Source organism: Podarcis liolepis (genome assembly GCF_965112155.1).
Source record: "Podarcis liolepis genome assembly, chromosome: 1".
Classification (NCBI taxonomy): domain Eukaryota; kingdom Metazoa; phylum Chordata; class Lepidosauria; order Squamata; family Lacertidae; genus Podarcis; species Podarcis liolepis.
In genome coordinates, this window is record NC_139554.1 from 110,367,112 (window position 1) to 110,385,772 (window position 18,661).

Genomic DNA, 18,661 nt, shown 5'->3' on the forward strand with positions numbered 1-18,661 from the left:
CATGTTGGGATCCACCTTTCACACTTCAGTTATACTAATGGGTCCTAAAGTTGCCCCTCTTTGGGGACATACGTAGTCTATGGTATCCCATGGGTGTTTTGGGAGGGTACTCACCTTGTGAGGCAAACTTGCAGTGGGTCTGCCCTAATGCCAGGGAGCAACAGGACTCAGGGAAACTCCAACATTGGTATTTGACAGGGTGAGCTCCTGTTGCTCGGACCCAGCTCCTGCCAACCTAGCAGTTCGAAAGCACGCCAAAAAGTGCAAGTAGATAAATAGGTACCACTCTGGCGGGAAGGTAAATGGTGTTTCCATGCGCTGCTCTGGTTTCTCCAGAAGTGGCTTAGTCATGCTGGCCACATGACTAAGCCACTTCTACTCATCAATGGTTCCTCTTCATCCTGGAGAAGAGTGACTAGTGGGGTGCCACAGGGTTCTGTCTTGGGCCCGGTCTTATTCAACATCTTTATCAACAACTTGGATGATGGACTCAAGGGCATCCTGATCAAATTTGCAGATGACACCAAACTGGGAGGGGTGGCTAACACCCCAGAGGACAGGATCACACTTCAAAACGACCTTGACAGATTAGAGAACTGGGCAAAAACAAACAAGATGAATTTTAACAGGGAGAAATGTAAAGTATTGCACTTGGGCAAAAAAAATGAGAGGCACAAATACAAGATGGGTGACACCTGGCTTGAGAGCAGTACATGTGAAAAGGATCTAGGAGTCTTGGTTGACCACAAACTTGACATGAGCCAACAGTGTGACGCGGCAGCTAAAAAAGCCAATGCAATTCTGGGCTGCATCAATAGGAGTATAGCATCTAGATCAAGGGAAGTAATAGTGCCACTGTATTCTGCTCTGGTCAGACCTCACCTGGAGTACTGTGTGCAGTTCTGGGCACCACAGTTCAAGAAGGACACTGAGAAACTGGAACGTGTCCAGAGGAGGGCAACCAAAATGGTCAAAGGCCTGGAAACGATGCCTTATGAGGAACGGCTAAGGGAGCTGGGCATGTTTAGCCTGGAGAAGAGGAGGTTAAGGGGTGATATGATAGCCATGTTCAAATATATAAAAGGATGTCACATAGAGGAGGGAGAAAGGTTGTTTTCTGCTGCTCCAGAGAAGCAGACACGGAGCAATGGATTCAAACTACAAGAAAGAAGATTCCACCTAAACATTAGGAAGAACTTCCTGACAGTAAGAGCTGTTCGACAGTGGAATTTGCTGCCAAGGAGTGTGGTGGAGTCTCCTTCTTTGGAGTTCTTTAAGCAAAGGCTTGACAACCATATGTCAGGAGTGCTCTGATGGTGTTTCCTGCTTGGCAGGGGGTTGGACTCGATGGCCCTTGTGGTCTCTTCCAACTCTATGATTCTATGACCTGGAAAAACTGTCTGCGGACAAATCCCGGCTCCCTTGGGCTGTAAAGTGAGATGAGTGAACAACCCCAGAGTCATAGAATCGTTCGCGACTGGACTTAACTGTTAGGGGTCCTTTTTACAAATGAGCTTGGACTTGCTTCACAATAAAGGCAGTGCTATGTGTGTGGTGGTACTCATTGGTACAGAGTACCATCACTTTTCTTTCCCTTTTGGCTACCCATGGCAGCCATTTTCTGCTGGCGCACATGGTGCTTCCATCAACAGATGAATATCAGCACCTCATTTTTTAGAAAAGCAAGCAAGCAAAACTAAGTAAAATTAAGGTTCCAACTAGTTCCTGTCACCAAACTGTCGAGGGAACCACACCTACCCAGGGCAGGCATTTCTATTACAAACCAGGCATCTTATATCACCCAATTATCACTACCGCCAACTAGTGGCTCTAGCGGCAGCTGCACTTACTTTGTAACTACAGTGGTACCTCGGGTTACATATGCTTCAGGTTACATACGCTTCAGGTTACAGACGCTTCAGGTTACAGACTCCGCTAACCCAGAAATATTACCTCGGGTTAAGAACTTTGCCTCAGGATGAGAACAGAAATCGTGCTTCGGCGGCGCAGCAGCAGCAGCAGCAGGAGGCCCCATTAGCTAAAGTGGTGCTTCAGGTTAAGAACAGTTTGAGGTTAAGAACGGACCTCCAGAACGAATTAAGTACTTAGCCCGAGGTACCACTGTACCATATCCCATCACATTACACAACTCAGAAATGTTGCAAGGCTGTGAGATCTAGAGCAAAAGTCGCGGCTGCACTGTTTCCCACAGTTTTATGACATTTGAAAAAGGAAACATGACACACGCAGGAAGCACAGCCTTCCAACAACCAATTAATTCTTAGGAAATGACCTCGTGTAGCAATGGGCTGACATCAGCCTGCTCACTTCACAAACGACAGTTCTCATCAACAAATATTTGTGTGTGCAGAGAAGAATCATAGCTACATTACCATATATTGTATTGTATTCCTTCTCTTTCTTCCGCCCACCTTTTTCACTTTATTTTGTACCACTGCAAACTTTAAAATATTAATACAGTTGTACCTTGGATCCCAAACGCCTTGGTACTCGGATGTTTTGGTTCCTGAATGCCCGGAAGTGAGTGTTCCAGTTTGAGAACGCTCTTTGGAACCCGGATGTCAGATGGGCCTTCCGCAGCTTCTGATTGGCTGCAGGAGCTTCCTGCAGCCAATCAGAAGTTGTGCTTTGGTTTCCAAATATTTTGGAAGTTGAATGGACTACCAGAACGGGTTCCATTTGACTTCCGAGGTACATCTGTACTAATGATATCGTGGAGTTGGCAAAGGTTATACTCTGATACGGCAGTGGAGTCTTGGTGGGAAGTGCTGTAGCTCACTGGTAGAGCATCTACTTTGAAAGTCCCAGGTTCAAACCTTGGCATCTCTAGGGAATGTCTCATCTGGAACCTTGGAGAACTGCTGCCAGTCAGTGAAAACAATATGGAGCTTATACTGGTCTGACTCAGTATAAGGCAGCACCCTATATTCTTGTGGTGAATATGGGGTGGAAATGAACACCATGTTGGAAAGTATTTGTTCGAAAGGGAGTGGTATTAAAATGAGAGAACAATCGCTCTCAGGGTGTACACTGGCTGCCAGTCTCCTCACTTACTGCATCAGGTGAAGATTACTTCATTTGATCAGTATTTCTCCCCTACTCTGCAAGTTAAATATAGAATCACGATTGATCACACATTTACCTCATGTTCACCAAAGGGAAATAGCTTCCCTGTGTAATAATGACTGACCCAAAGAATTGTCTTTTCTTCCTAGCTCCCGTGGCAAAAACTCCTATGCCTTTAAAAGCCAAAAGGCAGCTAGAAATTTAGTAGGTGAGGTTTTTCCAAGAAGGGGAAGATTAAGTGAATTGGGTGGGGGTGGGGAACCCTCTTTCTGCCTTTCCTGCAGGGCACAAAATTTATTTATTTACCTAATTTATATTTTGCCCTTAATCCGAAGATCTCACAAGATAAAAAAGGATAAAAAGCACAAAATAAATAGTTAAAAGAAAAACAAAATAATAACCTCCCTCTCCCACAAACACATTTAAAAAATTGTAGAATATGAATCAACCAAAATTCCTAGCATAAAAGGGTAATGTGATTATCATTCCTGACAGACTGTACTATTATTGTTCCCTGATGGACAGTATAGTTTGGTTCTATGTTTGTTGAAACTTGCATATTCGATTCATCCTCTAGCTCAGATTGGAGACCTCACTGGCTTATTAACAGGGTTCTATACTAATGGTAAGGGTGGCGCTGTGGGTAAAACCTCAGTGCCTAGGACTTGCCGATCGTATGGTCGGCAGTTCGAATCCCCGCGTCAGGGTGAGCTCCCGTCTTTCGGTCCCAGCTCCTGCCCACCTAGCAGTTCGAAAGCACCCCTAAGTGCAAGTAGATAAATAGGGACCGCTTTATAGCGGGAAGGTAAACGGCGTTTCCGTGTGCTGCGCTGGTGCTGGCTCGCCAGAGCAGCTTCGTCACATTGGCCACGTGACCTGGAAGTGTCTGCGGACAGGGCTGGCTCCCGGCCTCTTAAGTGAGATGAGCGCACAACCCTAGAGTCGGACACGACTGGCCCATACGGGCAGGGGTACCTTTACCTTTATACTAATGGTGGGTCACAGGGGCGCCAACTTGAACAAAACAGTTTTTTTGGGGGGGGGTCCCAGGCAAGCCCCACCTCACATAATCGACCACAAGACACGGTGCACACCATTGGAAGGTCAATGCCTATCATGGGGGGGGGGCTTGCCCCCTCAAATATGTTTTTTTGGGGGGTCAAAGGGACTTTGGCCCCTAGGAGTTGGCTCCTATGGTAGGTCAAAAGTTCAACAGATGGCTGATATTTTTTTTTACCTGGGGAGCATGGAGCTATTTAGTGGGCTAAAGGTGCCACTCATCCCCCTTATATCTTTTTTTTTGTGGCTGTTACAAGAGTTTTAAAATGGCAGCAACAGTCCTGCTGGTGCTCATCTTGGTGGCCACCAGCTGGTAGCTGTGGAACCACTGGTCTCACCATTCAGCATAGTGACGTGGCGTGTGAGGGTTGAGGTTAGTAGCAGCAGTCTCCTGCCGTTTCCTCGTGAGCTCCCTCGCCATTCGCTATGTTGAAGAAGAGAACTGTGAGTGCTATGCAGCCTGTTCAGTAACCCTAAGCAGCCTTCTGTGGTAGAAAATGGCAGCGCTGAAGTAAGAGTCCACTTCCAGTTCAGTCAGCTTCTTCAGAGATTGCTGCAAGAAGCAAAATCGCTTTGGCCTAGAATGCCATGTTTTGCCTAGAATGGCAGAGGTGTCCTACAATGAAGTTGGAAATGGGGAGACTTAACCTTGAGAGATGTAAACAAGCGTTGTTTAGGATGCCAATGGTGCCAGCCAGAAGGAGGTTTTTGTCTTGCCAGAGCTGATAACCAACCAGAGCAGGGCTTACTGTGTTCCCCAAGATGTTGCTGGACATGATTCCTATGATGTCCATTGGCCATGCTGACTGAGACTGATAGGAGGTGGAATCCAGATTACCAGTTTGTTTTGTTTTGTTTCTCCCGCCCTCCAGTTTGCAATGGAACTCCCATGGTGGCTCACAAAAATATAACACCACCATTAAAATACAGTAATTTTAAATAATTGGCTAAATTATTTAATTCACTTAAAGGAAGTATTACTCATTTACACCAATACTGTGACCCTTGACTCTGGACTGTGTGTTTCGTAGCTGAAGAAACACGAGTGTGACTCACTGCCAAACTGAATGCACCTGTACAACATAAATGACTTATGTAATCAACAATGTGACTCACGAGATCTGCAATTTGTTCATGACTTGAGTCAGAAGGCACTCATTGTGATGCCTTAATTTAAAAAGTCAAAAGGTGGTTCTGTGCAGGAATCATCTTTAGAAGATTGCCAGGGAAGAAGGAGAGAGAGAGAGAACACAACAAGTTTTTGGACTAGCTGTACTTGTAAGGCGCACCTTTAACAGCCAACCTGCCAACATATTTTCTTCGACTGAGTAGGTAGGTACCAATTCCATATTTGGGATGCAAGCATTTTACTAATTGGTGTAATGTAGTGGCTGTAAAAGTGTGAGTTATGAGATGGTGATCCTGTAGTTCAAATTTCCATACTGTCATGGACTCACCTGGGAGCCTTCTACAAGCCAAAGCAACAAAGAGTATTGTAGCACCTAAAAAATCCCCAACAAACGTACGTAAGCTGTTGTGGGCTTTTAAGTCAGCCATAGCCTCCTAGACACCCAGTCCCTTGTAACGCAGGGACAATAATGTTGCTGTACCACAAAGGGTTATTGCAATGACAGGGATAATGCATAGCAAGTACTTTGGGAACTTAGGGCAACCCGGTACGTAATTATTATTGTTATTAATTATTCTAACTTCTCCTTACTGATATGGATAGCCTCACTTAACAGGATAGAAGATGAAGCATACTGTATGTGCATGTTGGTCTGTGTGACTATCCACCCATCCTTCTCGCTGGGTTGTGAACAATTAAATCATGCTCTATGAAACTATGAATGAAATCAATGGGTATGACTGACTCCCGTCGATTGTTTCAATGGGTCTACTCTATTATTTACTTATTATTGTTGTTGTTGTTGTTGTTGTTGTTGTTGCTTATTATTTCCTTTAATACTTATAAATGCGGTGAAATTAATATCTGATCTCCAAAGTTTTTCCCAATGATCTAATGAAATCACATATCCTGTAGGTCTTTAATGCCTATCTGATAGGCAAAGCCCCATTTGCTAAATTTCTAAATAATCATTGCATCACCCCCTGAATTTCTACCTCTTAAAAGAGGATGGGATGGGGAGAGACCCAACAACTCCTGATTCAACAAAAAGCCTTTGTCAAGAGCTTAGGAGAAAAAGATCCCAAGGGGTGAACATGGTAGGGCTCTGCTAAATTGTTGGGTTCATTTTCTCCAGGCTCCTGGGAGGGAGCGAGGATTAGGAAGGGACTCGGTTCAGTTCAGATTTAAAAGCGAACCTACCTACTTCACATTTTCAAAAACAACATGCAAGCCGAAACACAGCTGTCTTTTGAAATGTGCCCTGATCCACATTTTGTGATGCAGTTCTCGTGCCAAATGATGTATACAAAAATTATTGTAGTACAGGGAAAAGGAGGGAGGGAGGGAACAGGGGTTGGACCATGAGCATCCATGAAGGGGATGAGCAGTCCCTTCCCACTAGTAAACCATAATTCCCAGAATTCTTTGTTAAACCAGAGTATGTTTCTAGCCTTTGTAGACCCTGAGATATGGGACAAAACGTACAATTGCTGTTTGTCTTTCTTTTGTGCATGAAGCTACCCTGCTCTCCCCCCTTTCAAGTGTTTTACTCCCCACTGGAATGGTGCCTGTGGACACCCATAAATGGAAGAATTTGGAGAGGAACCAAGGAAGAGGGGAGTCAGAGAGAAAAAAAGAATATAAAGGAAAGGAAGAAGGAAGCAATTTAGAATGAAAGATAAAGCTAGGAAGAAAGTAGATGTGGGTTGCATTGCTGTGTGCGTGTGCGTGTGTGTGTCCGTGTATGCGCGCGCACCCACCCACCCACACACCCAAGGATGAGTATGAGAGAGAGGTGTGTTGGTTTCTAGGAATGTTGGCTCATTTCCTTGAGTGATCTGCTTTGCAAGGGCATGTGATCTTCACTCCATGGATTCATAGGATTTGTGACATCACTAGAGCTTGCCTTGTGACATCACCAGGCCCTGCCATGTGAGCCCCAGGCTTTTGGATGCTGGAGACCAGGGAACCTCAAGGGCACTAGATCTGCTACACTCGCTCTGCCCTGCCAGGGAAGGAATATGGGAGTTGTGTCAGCAACCGCTGGGTGGATCCAACAGTCAGCTCCTTACAATCACAAGGGTGACTATTCTTGTTGTCATCTCCTTCATGATCAGTGTAGCTCACCTCTAAGTGTACATAGCTCAACGACAACCTTCTCCCTCAGATCAGGACATCAAACAAGAAAAATTAGCATGGCATAATCTCAGAGAGGGTTGAAAACTGAAGTCCACATCTTTCTAGGTCACGATACTGTTAGAGGGGAAGAAACGAGTGTACATGTCGACCCTGATTTTAAACACCATTTGGATTTCTGAGACTATTTCACCCTTTCTGTGTGCTAAGTTGTAATTTCTTTTTTATTCAGTCAGCAAGCTACAGAGCGGTCAAAGAAAACCCCTAACTACAGAAAAGCATGTGTGAGACCAGGAAAAGAGCAACTGAGGCACTCTTTCCAATCCAGAATTGTATGGCACGTAGAGGGCTCTTAAAATACAATATGAGAGGCTTTCATATTTTATTTTATTTTATTTCATTTCATTTCATTTCATTTTTTGAAAAAGTATTAGTTTCATGTAATCCAGAATTTGCAAAAGAAAATTCTCAGAAAGGAGGCATTGGAATGTGGCAGTAGACTAACCGAACCACTTATCTCAGACCTGGTTTATTGTAAATTAAAGCAAAACCGAAGCATCTAAATAAGCCAAGGAAGAGCTCTGCTCATTTATCTGTTCTCCAAAAAAGTTTCCTGTGCAAATGCAGGTCAGTGCCTTGACTGCCAGATTCAACATGCACTGTTAAGATATGGGAATATGATCTGAGGCACTATTCCTGGCAGGTGTGGCTGTTGAATGGGCATTCCAGGATAAACTTGGAGATGAAAAGGGAAACTCCTAAATTTGCATGGATTCTTAAAAGGAAATGCTGGTAGGTGAAGCCAGAGCCAATGAAAAGAGGAGCTAGCCCGATTGGTTGTAAGATCATAGAATCTTAGAGTTGGAAGGGACCCCAAGGGTCATCTAGTCCAACCCCCTGCAGTGCACGAATCTCAGCTAAAGCATCCATGACAGATGGCCATCCAACCTCTGCTTAAAAGCCTCCGAGGAAGGAGAGTCCAGCACCTCTTGTCTGTTCCACTGTCAAACAGCTCTTACTGTCAGAACGTTCTTCCTGATGTTGAGTCAGAATCTGCTTTCTTGTAACTTTAATCCATTGGTTCGAGTCCTGCCCTGCAGAGCAGGAGAAAACAAGCATACTCCCTCTTCCATGTCACAGCCCTTAAGATATTTGAATGTAGCTATCATATCTCCTCTCAATCTCCTCTTTTCCAGGCTAAACATACCCAGCTCCTTCAAGTGTTCTTCAAGGCAGGTGTTTGATGAGGTGGTTCTCCATTAACCCTAATTGGTCTCCACTGGCTCTTGCAGACTGTTAAGTACCGTATTTTTTGCTCTATAAGACCCACTTTTTCCCCTCCTAAAAAGTAAGGGGAAATGTGTGTGCGTCTTATGGAGCGAATGCAGGCTGCGCAGCTATCACAGAAGCCAGAACAGCAAGAGGGATTGCTGCTTTCACTGCGCAGCGATCCCTCTTGCTGTTCTGGCTTCTGAGATTCAGAATATTTTTTTTTCTTGTTTTCCTCCTCCAAAAAATAAGTGCGTCTTGTGGTCTGGTGCGTCTTATAGAGCGAGAAATACAGGTACTTTTTGTATAGCAAAAAAAAATAGGTTTGCGCGATTAAAGTGGATTAAAACGCTTTGTTGCCCTTGTGCAAAAAACCCCACTTTTTGCAGTTAGGAAAGTGATGAAGAAATGCCTTGAACAGTGTGGAATGCATGAATGATTGATTGGTGAGAAGGTGAATATACAGCCTGTAAGCAAATCAGAGTGAATGTAAAAAGGGATTGGACAGATTTGTGGAGAATAAGGATATGAGTGGCTACTGGTCCAGTCTCAGAGGCAGTACAGCTCTGAACACTGGCTCCTTGGGATTGTGAGCAGGAAAAGGGCTCTTGCGCTCAGGGCTTGGTATCTGGTTGGCTGCTGTGAGAACAGAAGGCTGGACTAGATGGGTCTCTGGTTTTATCCAGCAGCCAGGCTCCTCGTATGTGTGTTTGAAAAGAGAACAGAGAGTTTTAAAGGGTTTCCCCTTCCCTGAAGAAGTGAGAGGAGACTGAGAAGCATTTATCCTTCTTCCATTTAAAAAAAGAGGAAGTAATGAAGCTGAGAAACCTTACTTGTCTGAGAAAAGCTGCCTGGATGATCTAAAATAAATTTTAGATTAAAAAAAATGGGGGATTTTGAAACAAACGGAAGTTGAGGAATGTCATGCTACTTGGGGAGGATATAAGCTTCTAAGAACAGAGCCTATTCAATTGCAGCTCTGAAGTTGTAGCAGGCACACCCTTCAAGAGAGGTCTGCCTGTGTTCCTCCTAGGTCTCCTTGCAAAAGCAAGTGAAAACGTTCTTATTTCACCAGGCGTTTGGGATGTATCTGGAGGTGTGCTTTAACTGTTGCTCTGTTATCATCAACTTTCGTAACTGTGTTATCTGCATGCAAACTGTTCTGGGGGTGGAAATTGTATGGAATGTTCAATATTTGCAGGGAATGACACAATTGGTGGGTTATTTTCCTTGCAGGGTAGAACAAATTTATACGTTTGTTTGTTTGTCTGTCGTTTTAAAATTCATCTTTATTTATTTTAAATAGCGCTATAACACCCCTTGCCAAATTTGGATTCAGGATAGTTTGCACTGACTTCCAGATGTCATTGGATTCCCAACTCCTGTCATAGCAGACCATTGCTCATGCTGGCTGGAGCTGAAGGGTCATAGATTCCCTGCCCTTGTTTTACAGCATTAACAGTGCAACCCTATACATGCCTACTGGGAAGTAGCTTCCATTGAGTTCAGTGGGTTTTCTTCCATAATCGCGGTCAAAAATGTCAGAAAGCTATAAACTATACAATTAAAAAAAAAACACCCAACTACAGTGGTACCTCGGGTTAAGAACTTAATTTGTTCCGGAGGTCAGTTCTTAACCTGAAACTGTTCTTAACCTGAAGCACCACTTTAGCTAATGGGGCCTCCTGCTGCAGCCGCGCCGCCAGAGCACAATTTTTGTTCTCATCCTGAAGCAAAATTCTTAACCTGAGGTACTGTTTCTGGGTTAGCGGCGTCTGTAACCTGAAGCATCTGTAACCCGAGATACCACTGTACTTGTTATGTTATGAGAGGCTCATAACATACTAGTCCATAGCGAGTGTTGCAAACTTATTTCAGATCTGTGCGAGCTTACTAAAGAGCAGCTATATTGTTCTGTAATTATTTCACCAATAGGTTGACTGCATCTTTGCGAGTGAAATTCCGGAGGAAGTGAGGACAGACAGCCGCATCTACCTATTCCGTTCTGCAACATCGTGTGTGCAATGTCCTGCTTTTAAAATGAGTCCTGCCACACAGAGGGAACTACTCTGAGAAGATAAGCAAACAGCATATTGATCCTGCCAGATCATATAGGAGGAGAAACACCCTTTCCCTAAGGAGCCACAGCCAGCATGACAGAGGTAAATGTATAGATGGACTCTGTTTTGTTTTGCAACTCTTTAGTTTTCAGCCAGCCTCCGAAACAGGTGATTGCTTTATGCTGCTGTACGTCTATGCGTACAAGTGATCTGAAGCCATGGCACTGAAGAAGTCAAGCTAGCAACGCCTTCAGCCAACACTGCAGAATTAGGGCAAGAAATGGGTGTACACAAGTCTGAGCTAACCTGTGAAATCTCTTGATGGCCTTGGTCAAATGATTCTTTCCCAACCTCAGTTGCCTCTCTCTGATGCGATGATACTGATGTCCTGCCTCACAGAGTTGTTGTGAGGATGGGTGAAGTAATAGTTGTAATTAATTCGGTGCCATGGAAATGTTCCAGGCATGCTCGTTCCAGGCTGATGGCATAAGGTGGAGCCAGCATGCAGAATGAGCTAAGCACAGCTGGGTCTGGAAAGTGTGCATGAAAATGCATTTAGACGAGGGAGGGTGACGTGAACAGATGCATAGATTAGGCAAAACTGCATTAAAAAGTGCATATTTTGAGAAGTTCACGTTAAAAAGCTGGTGAACATTTCATAACGGCATTTCCCCCCAATAAACAAACAAACAAACAAACAAACAAACAAACAAACAAATATCACAGACTGATGCAGAAATGTTAGAAACATATATAATTGTAGTGTTGGAGGGGACCCCAAGGCAGTGGCGTAGCGTGGGGGGTGCAGGGGGGGAGGCCGCACCGGGTGCAACATCTGGGGGTTAGGGATAGGGGGTGCAAATCCACGGGTTAGGGGGCGCAAATCCACGGGTTAGGGGGCGCAAATCCACGGGTTAGGGGGCGCAAATTACTTGCCTTGCCCCGGGTGCTGACAACCCACGCTATGCCACTGCCCCAAGGGCCCTCTAGTCCAGCCCCCTACAATGCAGGAATATGCCGGTGGCCCATATGGGGATCAAACCAGCGACAAAGGTGGTGTTAGCACCATGCACTGACCAACTGAGTTAACTGTCATTGTGGCAAACTGAATTTAAGACTGGGGAAAGTGTGAAACTGAGAGAAACTGAAATTGGCAGAGTTGTACATCCCTAGATCCTGCCAGTGCCTGAGTGGGGATGTTCAGGAAGCCCCATATAATAAGATACCTTGAGTTCAAAGGAAGAAATGTAGGGTATAAATACTCCCTCCCTAGAAATGCCAGGCTGGCTCCCTCCTTGCTGCCCTTCTGCTGGCAGGTGAAGACTTCCTTATTCCTACAGGCTTTTAGGGACTGGTGGCTCTGAATGAAAATTTCATTGTAGTTATCTGTATGTTTTTAATAATAATAATAATAATAATAAATTATTTATATCCTGCCCTCCCCAGCCAAAGCCGGGCTCAGAGCAGCTAACAATAGAGCTTATATATGTGTGTGTGTGTGTGTGTGTGTGTGTGTAGTTTTAATTCTATTAATGTTTAATCCCCCCCCCCCCTATGTTTTAAACTGTTCCTATTTTTACTGTAAGCTGCCTTGAGTCCCTGTCAGGGAAAAAGGCAGGATGTTAATGATAACACTAATACTAATACTAATGTAGTCAACAGAACAGATATCATACAATACATAAGCGCAAGTTGCTCCAAATCTTACCTTACATCCTTCATTAATTCACTGGCCACTATTTCTCAGTCTCAAAACCTGTTGCTTCAATAAAAATAATACAGTGGTACCTCGGGTTAAGTACTTAATTCGTTCTGGAGGTCTGTTCTTAACCCGAAACTGTTCTTAACCTGAAGCACCACTTTAGCTAATGGGGCCTCCCGCTGCCGCTGCACCGCCGCCGCACGATTTCTGTTCTCATCCTGAAGCAAAGTTCTTTACCTGAGGTACTATTTCTGGGTTAGCGGAGTCTGTAACCTGAAGCGTATGTAACCTGAAGCGTCTGTAACCCGAGGTACCACTGTATTGACCTACCTTACAGAGTGGTTGTTAGGATTGGCAAGATTATGTGAAGCGCTATATTTTCAGCCCAACCCCATTGTATGCTATATTTCATATTCTGTTGCGTTCAAGGGACTTTACTCCCCATATACAGCCTGACTGAGAGGCCACAAGTCTGTGGTGCTTCCTAACTACTTAAAACTTCCACACACTGATGAATGCAAAGTGACCATTTTATTTACTGGCCCCCAGGGAAGCTTTCCTTAATTTAACAGAAGTTAAAGGCTGGTGATGGAAAGTGAGAGTGGCTCTCCGTGTTGCCCCCGCTTTTTATTTCCTTTAGATTTTCACGGTCAGGAAATGATGCTAATGGCAGGGAAATGCCTGTTGTAACGTGTCTTTCTGTCTCTTTCAAGGAGGAAATGGAAGATAGCGGTCTTGAAAGCGGACTTTTTTACTACGTGTTGATGTGGTTTGTCATCTGCTTCGTCTGGTGGAAATGGAGAGCAGGGCAGAAGTTAAAAGATATGTACCTTGTAGGAAAATATGTGTTCATCACTGGCTGTGACTCTGGATTTGGAAAGCGGGCAGCCAAAACCTTCGATAAGAAAGGGTTTCAAGTGATTGCTGCCTGCCAGACTCAACAGGGAGCCGCAGAGCTGAAAGCAGAGACTTCCAGGCACCTCCACGCTGTGCTACTGGACGTGACAAACACAGAGAACATCAAATCAGTTACGGAATATGTTAAGAAAGAAGTAGGGGATAAAGGTAGGTGATGGGCACCTGAACTCTTCCCAAAATCTACTAAATAGACCCCCAGAGGGCTCCTGCACATTTAAGAGAAGCATGGAATTGGGGCTGCTGTAAAGGAGGAAGGCTTAGCGCACAGAATTTCTGCTTCTGTGCAACCTTAAAGATATAGCCTCCAGGTACACATCTGCTAACCTGCACAAAAAGCCAATGAATTGTTTCGGTATTTCTTAGGTTTTTCCTTTCCTTCTTAAAGCAAGTTTTTAATTAAACTTACGGTTTGGGGTATAAAGTGATCACCATGCATTGTGGCTTCTGTCCACTGGGTGAGGGCTCATCCACACTTCTGCTTGTCCCATGCCTCGAAAGCATGGGTCCAAGTGGTTTTCCTGCTTTTTCCCAGGAAAATCCCCTGTTTAGTGCTAAATCGAAGCAAACATCAATCTGGAGGAATGCCCAAATTGCCATTTGCTCCGGTTGAGCACTAAAGAGCAGCTTTTCCTGGGGGAAAGCGGTGGGGCAAGAGGAAGTATGGATACCTCCTGTGTCTCTTAGGTCCAGACTTGAAATTATTTGTAAATATATAATTGTTGGTAAGTCTTTCATCCGCTGTTTTGTGCAGAGTGAGCTCTCCCCCCCCCCCTTCCTGTTTCCACAGCCTTCATGTTTTAAAAGCATAGAAAGGAAATTTGAAGTAGGTTGTGCAATGATGTGGCAGAGTGTGGGTGAGGCTGTAAAATTCTAAAACTTATTAAGAGGCTTGTTGAACAAAATGGGGCTTACTTCTGAGTAGGTATGGGGGTAATAGCATGTGAGCAGTAGAGAAAGCGGTGACGATTACAGGGAAATTGCAGGCATTTTAAAATTACGGCTTTTCACTGTTGTAAGCTTAGTGTTGTAACTCAATGTTGTAATTTAGTTTAGCCACTGCCACACAAACCTTGACTCTTATTAGGAGCAGTATAGGCTATGGCAGGGTAGAAATAAAAACGGTGGTCTTATTTTTAATAAGGGTATCCTCAGGAATTCTTCCAGGGTTGGGGGACGGTAGAATACCAAAATGATAGGAATGTATGAAATGACATGGAGAAAGGGGATAAATAAGTCTTTCCCCCCTCCAATCTCATAACGCTAGCACTCTAGAATAATCGCTCCCATAAGAGGCAGTGACGGCCACCATCTTGGATGACTTTAAAACAGGATTGGACAGATCCTTGGAGGACCAAGCTGTCAGTGGCTACTAAGAACAATAACTATATTCTCCCTCCACTGTCGAAAGCACTGCAGTCTGCTTCTGAATACCAACTGAAGGAAACCACAGGGGCAGAGAGTGTTGTTTTGTGTTCAGGCCCTGACCATGGGTTTCTCATGGGCACCTGGGTTGCCACTGTGAGAACAGGATTCTGGCCTGATCCAGTAGGTTCTTGTTATGGTCCTGGTGAGCAGGCTAGTTTCTCATAAACCAACCAACAAAAAAACGAGAAGAATACCTGCCTGATTTTGAAACACTTTAAAGTTGCTCTTTTTAAGGTCAAGCCGCTGTTTGTGATTTGGATTTGATGTTAACTATGTCCTGCGTTGGGGAGGCACTTTACTATTTTATATGACAAGCTCCCTCATATGACAGGATGCAGACCGAAATATTGCTTTAGTGAGTGAGCAATTACGTGTATGTGTGGAGATAATTGTCCTGTTCAGAGCTTTTACATTGCCCTCATAATATTACAATACTTTTCAGCAATGGCAATGCACACATTCATCAGTGAGTTTCTGCATGATGAAATGTCAAGTGGTGTGCATGCGTGTGTGAATTAGCCCTCGCTCACTCAGACTAAAGTGTTCAGAGTAAAGAAATGGCATGATTGGGAATTGCTACCAATTAACATAGCTGGGTTACTGTTACGACCTTTCTGTTTTTACGTAGATGTAATGATATTTATATACCATTATGATGATGATCTTATTCTCTGCCTTTTGAATAATAATGATAATGGGGATGTTAAATCACAGAAATCAATTTCTCAAAAAAAGTTTCATTCTCAGACATAATAAATTATCTTTTTATTTGTTTTTTTAAATCTCTCCCTCCCCCCCCATAGGTCTGTGGGGCCTGATCAATAATGCAGGAATTATGGGAGTATCAGCACCAACTGACTGGCTGACCATCGAGCACTATAAAGCACCGATTGATGTTAATCTAATAGGCCTCATCAATGTTACTATACACATGCTGCCATTGGTGAAGAAGGCAAAGGGAAGGATAATAAACGTAACCAGTGTTGGAGGTGTTCTACCAATATGCTCAGGTGGTTATTGTCCATCCAAATATGGGGCAGAAGCATTCACCGACAGTTTAAGGTAAAGTGATAGCTAATGGATGGCCTTCGTAATGCATGTATGATTCAACCCAAACTGAGCATGGGTTCAGTGCCTGCATGCAGGGGATAAAACTGGGCTTAGTAGAATTCTGTTTCCAGCATGCCACTGCCCTCACCACCACTGACATCCATCCAAATCTATCTCTCATGCTACCTGAATCAGGGGGTCATCCAGCGAAATGGTACACCCATGAGACAGTGCTCCTTAAATGTATCAGTTCAAAAACTAATGTAGTTCTTGGTCATCTGTTTTTTTACTCCACTTTCTCCACTTTTCCTACATTGCAAGATAGTACACAAGATATTAGTATATAAGACTTATTTGGATGTAAATCATGGGCTCCTCCTGCCCATGTTATGTCTGGTGTCTGTTCACAAATGATATCTTACTTGAAACATAAGTGCACATCATGAAAAGGATTTGAAGGTCTGTGCTGAACATCTGAACCCAATGTCTTCTTGAGTTGCATTGGGCGCATTAATTGTGAAGCAAGAACCAGTTACCAAGTTATTGCAGAGAATGGCCCAGATCCCTGGGATCTGGTGGAGCCATGAATATAAAATGAATGAAGAGATACAATCTGGTTTAAATGTCAAGGAGATAGGCAGGAGTTCATATGAGGACATGCATGATGGATCTCTTGCATTCGTGAGGTTTACCACAAGGACTCCAAAGGCATCCCATGACCTTGAATCATTTTATACAGAAACTGAGAAATTTCATTTATAAGATCATTGTGTTTGTGTGCAGAAACTATAATGTGCTGCTGACAGAATCTACATAGCGCTTTCTCTAAAAATGCGCCCAAATTATTGAACAAAATTAATGACAGCTTTTTACTTTCTTTGCAGACAGGACATGAAACCATTTGGAGTGAATGTTTCTTGCATTGAACCAGGGCTGTTTAAAACAGGGCTTTCTGACAGAGACATGGTCATGAGACAAAAAATGTCTGTTTGGGACACCCTTCCTCAAACTATACAAAAGCAGTATGGTGAAAAATACTTAAAGGAAGGTAAGCCATGAGTTGCTTTGTTTTGTATTAATGGAGAAAGGGCCTAAACATAATACAGAAGTAGAGATGCCATCAAAGTTCACCCAAGCCTGGTTGAGAAATTACTCAAAAAGGCACCTCAAAAAATAGGAGAACTCTGTGACTGAGTCAATATATGTCATGATTTTGTTTTAATACAGTGAATATGTCTCACTGAAAAAAATCAGAACAATAATTTTAAAAAGAGAACTTCTATGGCTCGGCTCAATATCTAGGGCAGAGAAGAGTTCCTAGCATTCAACCTCCTCTCATCTCCACCAGCCCATGGTCAAAGCACACTCCTAATCCTTCGCTTCATTTACCAGAGGTGAATGCAGTAGTGGCAACATGTGGTAGAAAGGAGGGAAGCTTTATTGCTTCCTTCCCTCAGCTTCATGCTCCACAGTATACATCATGACTGAAGAGTGGCAGGCCGTGGAATCGTCCCAAGGATTACCCACAATGCCAAAGACTTCCATGTCCTGCCTGCAGCACAGCTGGATAATGGAAAGGAACGAAAGGAGATAGGAAGACTTTTTATTTAACTGCAAGTAACAATATGGCAATGCTCTTTGCACAGTGCAAAAGTAGCTCCACGTCAACAGTACTTCAAATAATTAAGAAAGAAGTGCACAGAATTAAGACTCTTGAAGTTTATTGCTGCATATATTTTATCTCCCTCTCCTGGTTTCATTCTCTCTGCAGATGCAGTAAAGAAGGAGAAACTAGTGAAGCTGTGTCAGAATACAGACCTCTCATTGGTTGTGAATTGCATGGAACATGCCTTAATGAGCAAATATCCAAAGGCCCGGTACAGTGCAGGCATGGATGCTAAGATTCTTTGGCTACCACTTTCAAAAATGCCATCGTTTGTGCAGGACTTTGTACTCATGAAGAACAAAGTTCAGCTACTTGACCCAAATGCTGTGTAAAATTGCATCCAAAAAAACTCCAGTTCGTGCTTTTTCAAGTTGTGCATACCAAACAATGAAGATGAATACATCTGTGTTCACAGGTGATCAAGCATCCAGAGATGTTGGCAATAATTGCTTCTCTTTTCTTGTTTACCCCTTTTTTAAAGAGCAGTTGTCATAAGAACTGCTTTGCCCAGTGGTAGTGAAGGCAGATCTAGATGACTCAGGCTTAGCATTTGCCAACTCAAATAAATCTTAGTGAATCGACCAGTCAAATATTGTTCGAGTAATAGTTTGAAATTATCAGTTTGTCAAAACGTTGTCAAAGTACAGTGGTGCCTCGCAAGACAAAAAGAATCCGTTCTGTGATTCTCTTCGTCTAGCGGTTTTTTCGTCTTGCGAAGCAAGCCCATTGACAGATTAGCGGATTAGCGCTGTTAGCGCTATTAGCGGCTTTTCGCGGCTTTTCGCGGCTTTTCGCGGCTTATCGCCCATGAGGCAAGCTGAGACTCCCAAATCAGTGGCCAAATGACCTGGGCCGGCTCTAATGAGCAATGAGTGATCCTGACTCTTGCAAAGCTGGTGAGTGAGGCATCCTTACTTCTCCCACCGCTACACCATGGTTTGGGGGGGTGGAAGGTAGGTTGCCACTTCCAGAAGGGAGCTCATGACATATTTGGCTATGGCTGGATGGTGTCAACTGACACAATGCAACTGGTCACAACCCCATGTTATGTGGGCTGGCTGAAAGTGTGTTGTGTGACAGAATGCTGGTGTGAAACAGCTACTTGCTGTTTGAACTGTGGCACCACAGTCATCTGCCATAGCCAGATAAATCAGAATGCA

At 43.8% G+C, this 18,661-nt stretch overlaps 1 protein-coding gene across 3 annotated transcripts; it reads left to right on the forward strand.

Moving 5' to 3' along the window:
• Positions 1-5,459: 5,459 nt before the first annotated feature.
• On the forward strand, positions 5,460-18,091 carry DHRS9 (dehydrogenase/reductase 9). 3 transcript variants are annotated; one of them, XM_083497196.1, is made up of 6 exons: positions 5,460-5,478; positions 10,616-10,842; positions 13,156-13,507; positions 15,589-15,847; positions 16,720-16,883; positions 17,607-18,091. In XM_083497196.1, the coding sequence occupies exons 2-6, from the start codon at positions 10,834-10,836 to the stop codon at positions 17,831-17,833; spliced, it is 1,011 nt and encodes a 336-aa protein (XP_083353322.1). In that variant the 5' UTR covers positions 5,460-5,478; positions 10,616-10,833; the 3' UTR covers positions 17,834-18,091. The 3 variants fall into 3 exon arrangements, with proteins under 3 accessions (XP_083353322.1, XP_083353321.1, XP_083353320.1); XM_083497195.1 differs by lacking the exon at positions 5,460-5,478 and adding an exon at positions 7,192-7,357; XM_083497194.1 differs by lacking the exons at positions 5,460-5,478; positions 10,616-10,842 and having other exon boundaries at positions 13,105-13,507.
• Positions 18,092-18,661: the final 570 nt, after the last annotated feature.